Source organism: Rattus rattus, chromosome 2 (assembly GCF_011064425.1).
Source record: "Rattus rattus isolate New Zealand chromosome 2, Rrattus_CSIRO_v1, whole genome shotgun sequence".
Taxonomy (NCBI): Eukaryota; Metazoa; Chordata; class Mammalia; order Rodentia; family Muridae; genus Rattus; species Rattus rattus.
Window position 1 is genome coordinate 118,974,806 of NC_046155.1, and position 12,415 is coordinate 118,987,220.

The window sequence follows — 12,415 nt, forward strand, 5'->3', positions numbered from 1 at the left end:
GTATAGTATGTAGTGCCCAAGCCAAGACTTGCCAAGTGAGGCTCTGAAACAGGACTTGAATATGCAACCGACAAAGGTGTTGTACAGGAGAGCAAGGAGTTCCAAACACCCAGTAAAGAGCTACAGGTCAATGATAATTTGGACAGGTCAGCCACTGACAAAATACTTTTCACAAGCTGGTACTGTGTAAGTACCCCAAACGGAGGATAAAGGAAGAACAGAGCTCTGTCAGGCTAAGGTCTCATGGGCTTCGAAGGTCTGCAGAAAGCAAGGAAGGCCAGTTGAGGAATGAGATTCTAGAGAAATTTCTTGATGAAACAGTTCATTCTAGGCAGGTGGCTTTGCAAAGATGCTCTTAAGAGAGACAAACCAGACAAAGGTTGAAACCGAGATGAAGCTGGTGTGAAAAGCTGTCAGGACCTGCTCCAGCCTCTAGGAAACTCACTAGGGATGACACAAATCCCCCTCTTACCCCACAGAATGAAATGGCAGAAAGCTAACAAGAAAGACCCAGATTCTTGGCCAGGCCTATCAGGGAGAGAATAAGATCAGGGACTATATTTTTAAAGGTCTGGTCTTCACTGGCCAGCCAAGCCCACTGTGTGCAGTTCAGTTCTGGAGTCACCCAAGAGCTACCAGTTAGGAAGAGCATCCGTTTTTAGAGGGCTTGACCTATAATCACGAGGACCCCAGATTGAATCCCTGCTGTCGGAGTATGAAAGCCTGACATGGCAGCATTTAAGCCCAGGACATGCGGAAGGTGAGAAGAGGCAGATCCCTGAGGGCTTGCTGGCCGGTCACCCAGGCTGGAAAGCTGAGACTCAGAGCCAGTGAGAGATCCCATCTCAATAGAAATGAGTGGCAAATGCAAGAAGACGCCTATGCTGGCCTCGAGCTTCTACGTGATACTTTCACATGGGCACACCCACAAGACACACATGTATAAACAACAGAAAAAGATACTTTTAACATAATCTAGAAAATTATAATTCCCTTTTTAAGTAATATTCAGGTGGTAGTTTGGATTAAATAAATGTTGGTTTCATCTTACCCCTAATGGTTGTCATTTATATTTTCTTACTAATTTTTATTGTTGTTTTGATTTTTTTTTGTAAAGTTGGGGAGCAAGCCCAGAGCTTTGTGCATGCAAGACAACTTCTTACTGTTTTAAATAAAGCAAGAAAGACAATTTACCTTGCTTATTTTGCATACAAGGAAGGGAGATTGACTCTGACTTAGAGTGTTTACGGGCCGGGGCCGCATCTGCTGTCATAAGGACCCATGGCACTCTGTCGCTGGACTGCTGGCTTACCTGCACATGGCCTCCGCATCCATCTGTCGGGGATTTCTGTGGTCTATGATGATGATGTCATGGAGTTTGTCCTGGAAACAGGCAAGGACAGTCTGCACCTCCTTGGTGACTGTGCACTTAAACCCGGCTTTTTCACATGCCCTGTAGAATCCATTACACTGGCTATCTTCTTTGGTAAACACTAAAAGTACCTGGATCAGAAGAGTACGAACACATTTTAAAAAAATCTTGTTATAACTGTCATTTTTAAAGAAGCCAGAGAAAATTCTTTTTTTTTTTTTTTTTTTTTTTTCTTTTTTTTTTTCGGAGCTGGGGACCGAACCCAGGGCCTTGTGCTTCCTAGGCAAGCGCTCTACCACTGAGCTAAATCCCCAACCCCAATACATTCTTTTCTTATATATAACTCAGGGACATTAGCCTTCATTGGTGAGCCAATGCTAAAATGTCTAGGCTGGAAGTCCAAGCGCTTGGGACATATGCTTACTTTTTTGCTGATAGTACCATCGATAGGACTCAATAAAGACTTGTCAGAACCTTTTATTTTAAAGTTAATCAAACACAAATATTTATGTTAGCAAACAGAACATCAACTAAGTATGACAGGCTGGCATTCTAGTGAAGTGCTTCAGACGGTAAACACAAGTATTTTAGTAAAGCTGTTGGGACTCATAGTCCTTTAACGACCTACTTAACATGTTTTAACTCAAATGTTATGCAGTGCCTCCATGTTGAAAAGTCATTCTGAATAGGAGAGAAGATTTGAGGACTACAATGTCATAGGTTAGGCCTGCTGGGTAGTCACACTGACACAAGAACCCAGGCAACCTGGGTATCATCTATGTGGATGCTAGGCCGGTAACTGCTCATCTTGGTGCCTGGATCTGTTGCCTCTCCTCTGTTCAACCAGGGCCCCCCAGCCAAACCAGGTTCAAAGCATCTCTGCTTTATCCCCTTCAGGGCTGAACTCCATGGACAACAGAGGTTGTGTGATGATGGAGCACCTTGCAGACAGAGGTTGACTACAAAACTGAAAGAAACCCTTTACCTCCTTGAAAGTTTGCCCAACTGTTCAAATACCACTGATGCAAGGAACCAAGGACACGCGCCTCTGTCAGCCTCCTTCACACGGTTAAAATACAACAGCAAACACAGTTCATGTGCAGGCCGCTTCAACTAACCTGGCTGCACTTCATCCCTTTTTAAAGACTCGTTTATTTTTGATAATGGGTACAGGTGTTTTGTCTGCCTGTACATATGTGCACCATGTGTGTAAAAGGCCCAGAGTCCCAGAAGGAAATCAGATCCCTTAGCCCTGGAGTTGCAGACAGTTGTAAGCAAGAGCACTCAGTGCTCTTAACCACCGAGCCATCTCTCCAACCCCTGAGGCCAACATGGCATATAAGACCTTGTCCCCTGAACAACAACTTGGTGTAATGCAAGGGGCTATGTTTTAAATTTTCATTTTGGAAAAATTCAAACTTACAGAAGTTATGAATGACAATGCCTTAAATATTCTTCCTCTAGATGAATCCACCCTTGGCTTTTTGCCACTTTGGTTTTCATTCCTCTCAATGTATGCACACATGTGAGTGCATGCACAATTCTACACTTCCCCTTTATTGCCACCTTAAATTCTAACCTCAGTGTGTGCTCCTCTCCTAAGGAAAGGATTGTAATATTGTTTCCAAGTCTAAGAAATTTAACTATCCTGGTGCTAGGATCTAAGTAGAAAAACAAAGTATCTTAAATGTATCATTTTAAATACCCTCCTAATTAAAGAAAATTGAAATGTGATGGTTGCAGCATAATACCTGAAGTTGGTCTTGATGAAATCTCATCGGGCCAAACTGCACATCAGCTACTGATACCTGTAAGAAAGAGATTTGCTTATATTATTTTCTCGCTATTCAGTGTCACAGTCAAAAGTAAAATATCTACTCTAAAATTTACACCAATATTAGATAAGTAAGACATTAAAACTCCCAGGAGAAATGAAAACAGAAAGCAGAATGAAAATGTATTTGACCTCAGGGTAGCTGTCCCAGTAGAACTTCAAGACAATTACTCATCCTTCCTCAGCCAGTTTCTCATTTGTTACAAAGATCGAGATTATAATACAAGAGTAGATACTAAATAAACACAGATAGTCCCTATAACCCATCCCCACCTTTTCCTGGAGGATAATGAAGTCTTACACCCAAAAAGGCACATGAATAATGCAATCTAGTAGTCAGAACAATGGATGTCAGTCGAAGAAGCTTCTCTGAGAAACAGTTGACTCTTCTTTTACAGAGGAGCATAACGGCCTTGGCTAATCCATTCTTAACTTTAGGAGATGCTGACATTAAACTCCAGACACTAATACATACAGCATCAGGCCTGGGAAGAGAGCTCAGTTAGCAAAGTGCTTGCCAAAGAGAGTGAGGACCTGAGAGCTTCAGCAACTACATAAAAATCCAGATGTGTCTGTAACACCAGCACGGGGAGATGGAGACAGGCAAATGCTGCGCTCACTGGCCAGTCAGCTTAGCTGAGTCAATGTGCTCTAGGTTCAGTGAGAACTATTGCTTCCAAAACGGAAGGTGGAGGACTGTGAGATAGGTCAGCAGACAGTGGCACTTGCCATGTAAGCCTGACCAACTGAGTTTGATCCCTGACCCCGTGTACATGTGGAGACAGCTCTAGCATCACAGGGTTGTCCTGTCATTTCTACAGATTGACATGTGACCGTATCCGCCCCCCACAAACACACAGGGTATTTTCTAAGTTGTAGATTGTGAAAAAAATAGGAAAGGAGAGAGAAAGTAAATCTGATATCTGTCTTTTGCTACAATTTTAAGAGGCTTAATTATGGGGCATTGGTGACACATGCCTTTAATCTCAACACTTGGAGACAGAGGTAGGCAGATCTCTGGGTTGAAGGCCAGCCTGGTCTACAGAGCATGATGTTTGTGTAGGAATAGAAACTAAGACAGCCAGTCTACCAGACCTAGCTCCACAGCAGGCCATGTGCACAGCTGTCTGGACCAATAAATGTCAGGTCATGCGGGCCTTTTCCCTCCAAATCCCAGCAATGCTGTTCCAATCACAACTGTTGCTTATGATCACTGACTTCTGACCAACCAGGTAGCAGTAAAAACAGTGTTATGGGCAAATTTTTATCTACACACATTTACATTAAGAGTCACAGGGAGGGCTGGAGAGATGGCTCAGCGGTTAAGAGCACTGACTGTTCTTCCAAAGGTCCTGAGTTCAAATCCCAGCAACCACATGATGGCTCATGACCATCTGTAATGAGATCTGAGGCCCTCTACTGGTGTGTTTGGAGACAGCTAAAGTGTACTCATATATGATAAATAAAGAGATTTAAAAAAAAAAAAAAGAGTCACAGGGGGCTGGAGACATGGCTCAGCCATTAAGAGTACATAGTGCTCTTGCAGAAGACTGGAGTTTGGTTCCCAGCACCCACATCAGGCGGCTCACAGCTGCCCGTGACTGGAGCTCCAGGCATCTGTGCCCCTGACCTCCATGGGCACCTGCACTTACATAAGCACGCAGGTACACAGTGTTTAAAAAATTATCACAGTAGATCTCAAATTATCAAACTAACTTTATATTTTAAGGAACTAAAAAGATAATACATCACCCAAAGCTTTCAGGAAAAAAGGAAATAATAAAGATTGGTGTAGGGATAAAGTGAAATAAAGAATAGATGATAGAAGAAACCAATAAAGCCAAAATATGATTACTAGGAAAAAACACATTAATGAACCTTTAGTTAGACAGACAAAGAAAAAAGAGAGAAGACTCAAATTACTAAATCACAAATGAAAGTGGAGGTAGCACTTCAAATTACCTAGCAATAAAAAAATTATAGAAATACAATGAACAATTATGCACCTTTATTTAATTATGGATAACCTGGCTCTAACAGACACATTTCTAAAAACACAAAACCTACTGAGATTAAATCACATCAATACAGAAACTCTGAATAGATGAAAACCTAGGATTGATGGCCTCATGGATAAATTCTACCTTTTAAAGAACTAATACCAATCTTCTTCAAAGTTTTCCAAACAACTGAAGAGATGGGAATACTTCCCAAGTCATTCTATAAATTAGCATTACCCTGACACCCAAACTAGACAGGGATACAAGAAAGCTACAGGCCAATAAACCCTCAGCCAAATGATTGTGTAGTGAGAATCAGGTTTCTTCAAAAACACAGAAGTGTTACAGCAATGCGATTTCATGTTATTCCCAGGTGTGGGATGTGGGGCTGCTTTAAACTGTCCACAGCAGCTGACTATAATTTGCCTCATGCTCTAGCAGGGGTGTGATCTCACCAGCTGCAGATAGTTTCTGCAAGTGTATGACATCTGAAATTCTGGGGACTCTGGAGAGGGTTATACAAATGCTAGAGCCCCAAGAAGGGTTCAGTGGTGGCCGCCGCTGCTACTGATGATGGTGATGGTGATAGTGATGATGGTGGTGGTGGTGATAATGATGATGATGACTGCTGGTTGCTGTTCATCTGGATTATCAAGTAGTCATGTGCAAAGAGATGAGAAGAAAAAAAATGGATATCCTGACAGCAAAGATCAAACTCGCCCCAAAGAACTCAATGCACCTAATTAGCAAAAGTAGTCTAATGATATGGACACTCGCTTTCCCCTCTAGCCTTCTTTCTCCACTACCTAGTGTTGGCGTGTTGGAAATGTGGAATAGGGGGTGGAGAAAGGTGGTAGAAAAGGAACCCACAGAGTAGCCCAAAGTTCAGTTACATGGTTATGCCTGGGCTGGGGGTCAGTGGGTAAAGTGGTACCTGCACAGGCATGAGAACCTGAGTTTTATACCAAGCATCCTCCTTAAAAAACAAAAACAAAAAGCCAACGTTGCAGAGGCAAAGCCAGGTGAACCCCTGGTGCTCACTGGTCTAGACAGAGTGATGAGCTCTAGGCTGGTGACAGGTACTGTCTCATGGTGAGAGGTTACCACACAAGTCAGGGACCTGAGTTTGAGCCTCAGAGCCCACATAAAGGTAGAAGAAGAAGTGAGGTCTGCTGGACTGCTCTATGTCGTTCTTAGACAGCTACATGCTCACCCCCACCCATGTGCTCATGCCCACGCATACATAGCAAATAAAAGTATGACAAAAACAAACCAACCGAACCAAACCCCAAGCTGGGCAGCTCCTGAAGAAAAACAACGACATTGACCTCTTCCTCACAAAAATGGTTAGCTAGGAGTAGAAGAGAACACCTAGTTATAAGAAACCCACAGCAAGCACACCCAGCAGGAAAAGAAAGGAAGCAGCTCCTCTAAAGTTAGGAATGAGGAGAGAAGCCTGCTTCTCCACTCTTACAAAACAATTAGGCAGGGAAAATGAATGAGCCACTCAAAATAGAAAAGGAGTAACGTTATCTTAACTCATGAAAGATAAATAAAGAAATAAATCTTAAATAAAGAAATCCTGAGGATCCCACAAGAAAACTGCTAGGACTAGTAAATAAACTCAGCAGCATACAAGTTACAAAAATCAAATACATTACTGCACTTAGTAACCTGAAAGGAATGTGGGAAGGACGCACTTGATAGAGTAATGAAAAAACTAATCATCTGGGGAGACGGCTCGGTTGGCAAAGGCTTTCTGTGCCATGAATGAGGGCCTCAGCTTGGATCTGTGGGCACAGACTGTCCGGCAAGTAGTGTGTGTTGATAACCCAAGTACTGGGTGGGGACAGAGAGACAAGTGGATCCCAGGGGCTCGACTGCCAACCAGTTTAACTGAAACTGTAAGCTCCAGGCTAGGGGAGACAGCATCTTAAAAAAACGAAGAAAGGCTGGGTGTGATGGACACACCTCTAATCAATTCCCCTCCACAAGTGAGTTCAAGGCCAGCCAGAGCTATGCAGGGCTATGCAGTATAATGAGGGGGGAAGAAGGGGAGGGGGAGGGGATGAGGCAGTACCAACTGAGGCCTCCAGTGTTAACAGATAAACACACGCACACACGCACACACACACACACACCATGCACACATGCCACATATACACCAGAAACTTCTCACTAAATGAAAATACATCCTATGTTTATAGATTAAAAGACAACATTACTAAGATGTTAATGCTACCTAAAGCAATCTACACAGTCATCAGGGTCTTTATTAAAATACCAGTGATTTTTCTTTCTTTTCTTTTTGGCAGAAAGAAAAATGTACATCTAGAACTCATATGGAAATTCGGGATCGCTAATAGCCAAAACAATCTTGCAAATGAATGAATGACCTGCAAGACTGACATTTCTTAATTTCAAAGCTTATTACAAAACTACAGCATTCAAAGTCACATGGAGCGGTTTAGACAGACACTGAAATGAACAGAGAGGCTAGAGAGAAACCTGGCACATATCCTCGAATAATTTTTAACAAAGGTGCCAAGACAACTCGACGGGGGAAAAGACAGTCTTTTCAGCAAATGATGACGGGAGAACTGGACACTCAGACATAAATGTCCAAGTCGGTGCTTGCCTAATGCCATGGCCCAGCACTTACAGCTAAGGACCTAAGTGTAAGATATAAAATGTAAAACTCATAGAAGGAAACACAACGAAAGCACCTGATATTGGATTTGGCAACAATTTCTTAGATATGACGTTAGTGAAACAGGCAGCAGCAAGAAAGACGCTGTGCAACCAAAAACAATATTAACAGAGTAAAAGGGCAACTCACACGGGGAGAGAAAATAGTGAGACTCGAAACATAAGAAACAACAATTCAGCCGACCCTGATTAAAATGCCTTCTGACCTAAGTGGGCACCAAACATGTACACATGTGACCAAAACACTCACATGTAAGATAAAGTCAATAACTCTAATAAAAGCTTTCTTTAAAAAAGGGTAAAGGACTCTCATAGACATTTCTCAAAGAAGACATAAAAATAAGAAACGCATGCAAAGATGTTCAACATTACCAATCTTTTTAAATGTAAATTTCTAAAAGAGAGACGTCTTAGTGGTTAAGAGCACTTACTGCTCTTCCTGAAGACCTAGGACGGATACTCAGAATCCACATGGTGGCTCCGTCTGTAACTCCAGTTCTAAACACCCTCTCTGGGCCTCTGCAGACACATGTGGTGCACATACATATGTGAAAGCAAACACTTATACATAACAAAGAAATAAATCGTAAAATTGACTTAAATATGGAAATCAAAAGTACAAGCTATCACCTCACTCCTATTAATATGGTGACTCTTTTTTAAAGCAAAGAATAAGTGTCCATGAGGGTGCAGAGAATATGGAAAACTTGAGCATTGTTGGTAGGAATACAAAATGGCCAGCTAGAGTGGGGAAGAGTATGGCAATTCCACAAACGTTAAAAATAGGACTCTCATGTGATCCATCTAATCCACTTCTGGTTTATGCTCCAAAGAATGGAAAGAAAGCAGTAATTCAGACAGAGAATTATACACTCATGTTTATAGCAGCACCATTCAGCATAGCAGAAACATGGAAGTGGCCTAAATATCCATGGGTTGAAAGGACAAGCAAAGAGAAGCACATAAATACAACAGGAATGTCCAAGTTACCAGGGAAAGAAATCCTGACATGCTTTAACACGGAAGAACCTTGGGGATATTACAGGAAGTGAAACAGTCATGAGAGGACCATTCTTCATGGTTACAAGATTTTTAGGAGCCGTCAAAACCACAGAGAAAGCAAAGGGGGGGGTGGTTCCTGGCGGGTGGGGATTGAGACATTGATATTGGATGGACAGACATTCTCGGGTTTGTAAGTTCTAAAGATGGGTGGTGGTGATGAGTGCATATTATAAATCTTGTTTAATTCAACTGAACTGCACATTTAAAAATAAGCTATTATGTTTTATGGCTGTTTTATGACTTTTACAAACCAGAGGATAGGGGGACTGTTTTATGCAGTTGCCCTCCCTTTACACAGTAAGAAGGGGAGCAAAGGGCCAGAGACCAGTGTGAATGATGAGCTTCTGTTTGTTGCTTTTTATGAGTGAAATTTAAAGCAAGAAATGAGTGAAAGGCCAATAAACAAACAAACAAACAGCAGAGCTGACACTGACAACAGTAGTGGACATGCTCAGCGGGAGTAAAGGTGGAGGTCACCTTCACTACAGGACAGCAGCCGCAGCTTCCTAACAAAAGCACCAATAGCAAAGATGCCTCTCCTGCGCCAGGCAGAGTGCTTTCCAAGGCTGTGTCCTGTCCTTCAGCTTCAGCCCCACAGGCAAGGCTAGTGAGCTCTGCGGTGAGGGTCTAGTAGAGAAAAGCAGTTCAAGCAGAAAGGAAAAAAACCCACAACCTGATGATTGTAGCAGATGACTTAAAAGCTTAAAGACAGTCATCAAGTACAAACTCTGTTCTCCAACCACTGTGGCCTGAACCAGAAACTAAGGAGGAAGGTTCAGGACTTAGGGATGCCACTCAGTGAGAGAACATAGGCCTGGGTCCAATACTCATTCCAAAAGGAGTACACGGACACCAGCCTACAGAAAAGCTGTGCTTTCGTCCCTAGGGCGGTTTTAGAGGGCAACTCTGCTCACCATCGTGGCAGCAGGCCTTGGCTTTGTTTTTGAAATAGGGGTCTTGTTAGACTGTTCCTGCCAGCCTGGAACTCTCCACGTAGCCCAAAGTAGCCTCAAACTCACGACCTGCTTATTTCAGACACCAGAATGTTGGAATCCCAGATGTGTGCCAAAGCTTTCTTATTCCTGGTTTTTTTTTTTTTATTGTTATTATTTCTTTTAAGATTTCTTTTACTGGAGCTAGAAAGGTGGCTCTGGAGTTCAAAGCACTTAACTGCTCTTGCTGGGCCACTGGTGTGGGTCCCAGCAGCCACGTGGCTTCCATGTCCTAGGGATCTATGCCCACTTCTGACCGCCATGGGCACAGCAAGCACATGGCACACAGACACACACAGGCAGAAACACCGATATACAGAAGATAGACATTTTAAATTAAAAACATTTCTTTTACTATATATTTACATATAGATATTTATGTATGTCTGTGTGCAGGCATACAGGTGACAATGGAGGTCGGAAGAGGACATCAGATACTCTAGAGCTGAATTACAGGTGGCTGTAAGCTGTATGACATGTGGTCTGGGTGCTGGAAACTAAATGTGGGTCTTTTGTAGTAAGTACTTAACTTCTGAGCCATCACTCCAACGCCCATACCATAGACATTTAAAACACCAATTTGCACTATTCCTAAATTGGAAGGAAGTAGAAAATATGTAAATAGAGATTACTTGAAAACTCACGTGATAAGGTTTATAGGAGACTGCTGTATTACAGTCAGAGCATAATCGCACTTAAACAGAGCTGGTGTGGTAGGTAGAGCTGGAGCACACTTACAATCCTACTACTTGGGAGGCTGAGATAGGAGGGTTGAGCATGAGGCCAACTTGGTCTACACAGAGAAACTCAGTCACATATAAATGTGTGTGTGTGTGTGTGTGTGGTGAAAACAGAATTAAATACGTAAGCATATGGATCTGTTAGATCATCAGGGCTAGCAGGGTGGTCAGGGTAAAGCACCTAACACTGGTGGTCAGTAATGCTTATGTTATGTAAACGTAAAGCCTGAGAACCTGAGTTCAATCCTGGGACCCTCATGGTGGAAGGAGAGCGCCAACTCCTGAAGCTCTTCTCTGACCGCCACCTGTCTGCTGTGCAGCGCATGTGCTTACTCGGTAAATGACTAAATGGTTTGTTTTGTTTTTTTAAGAAAAAGCTGCTGGGTGTAGTTTGGTCTTCATCGCTAGTTCCAGGTCAGCCGGAGCTCTATAGTAAAACCTTGTCTCAAAAATTTAAAAAAAGAAAAGTAAAAAGTTAAAGGGTTTAACTTCCTTGGTACTTTAGGCTCTGGGTTCAATCCTCAGAATTCCAAAGAGAGAGGAGAGGGAGGGGAGGGAAGAGGAAGGGAGGGGAGGGGAGGGGAGAGGGATGGTAGGCAGATTGGTTAAGAAGATTATAAGAAGAAAATCAAAGTTATCAGTTAGACGTGTTTAAGTGCTAATGATTAGAGAGAATGCGTAAGTAAAACACACAGCTGGACCTGGTGACACACCTGCCACCCTAGGGACCTAGGAAGCTGAGGTAGGTTTCAGAGTTCACGCCCAGCCTATTTAGTGAGATCCTGTCTTTACACTGTTAAGTCAAGCTGAGGGCCAGACAGAAGCACGGAGGCAAATGACACTGAGTACATGGCCTACTCAATGAGTAGTCTGTGAGTAGCAACAGGGAGGCAGACAGACAGGCCTCTGAGTTCAAGGCCCATTCAGGAAAACCAGGGATATACAGAGAAAAACTGTCTCAAGGGGGGAGTGGGAGCAAACAAATGAAAGTTGGTGAGAAAGGCTGGAGAAGATGGCTCCGTGGTTTGCACTGCTTACTGCTCTTCTGGAGGACCTAGATTTGGTTCCCAGCTCACAACTGCCTTTAATTCCAATTTGACAGGATCTGATACTATCATGCTGCCTCCTACATAAAAGCAACACAGGCTCACAGAGGCGCACGCACATAAACATAAAAGTATACACAAGCTCACAGAGGCACACGCACACAAACATAAAAGTATACACAGGCTCACAGAGGCACACGCACACAAACATAAAAGTATACACAGGGGGTTGGGGATTTAGCTCAGCGGTAGAGCGCTTGCCTAGCAAGCGCAAGGCCCTGGGTTCGGTCCCCGGCTCTGAAAAAAAGAAAAAAAAAAGTATACACAGGCTCACAGAGGCACATGCACATAAACATAAAAGTATACACAGGCTCACAGAGGCACATGCACATAAACATAAAAGTATACACAGGCTCACAGAGGCACATGCACATAAACATAAAAGTATACACAGGCTCACAGAGGCACATGCACATAAACGCACGTAAACATAAAAGTATACACAGGCTCACAGAGGCACACACATGTAAACATAAAAGTATACACAGGCTCACAGAGGCACACGCACGTAAACATAAAAGTATACACAGGCTCACAGAGGCACACACATGTAAACATAAAAGTATACACAGGCTCACAGAGGCACACGCACATAAACAT

General features: G+C 42.9%; 1 protein-coding gene across 1 annotated transcript in view; it reads right to left on the reverse strand.

Moving 5' to 3' along the window:
• Pde8a (phosphodiesterase 8A) overlaps positions 1-12,415 on the reverse strand; it is a 122,706-nt gene that overhangs the window by 53,138 nt on the left and 57,153 nt on the right. Inside the window, exon 4 of the mRNA XM_032895106.1 lies at positions 1,313-1,503. Coding sequence (XP_032750997.1) covers positions 1,313-1,503 — 191 coding nt within the window. The remainder of the gene's footprint in view (positions 1-1,312; positions 1,504-12,415) is intronic.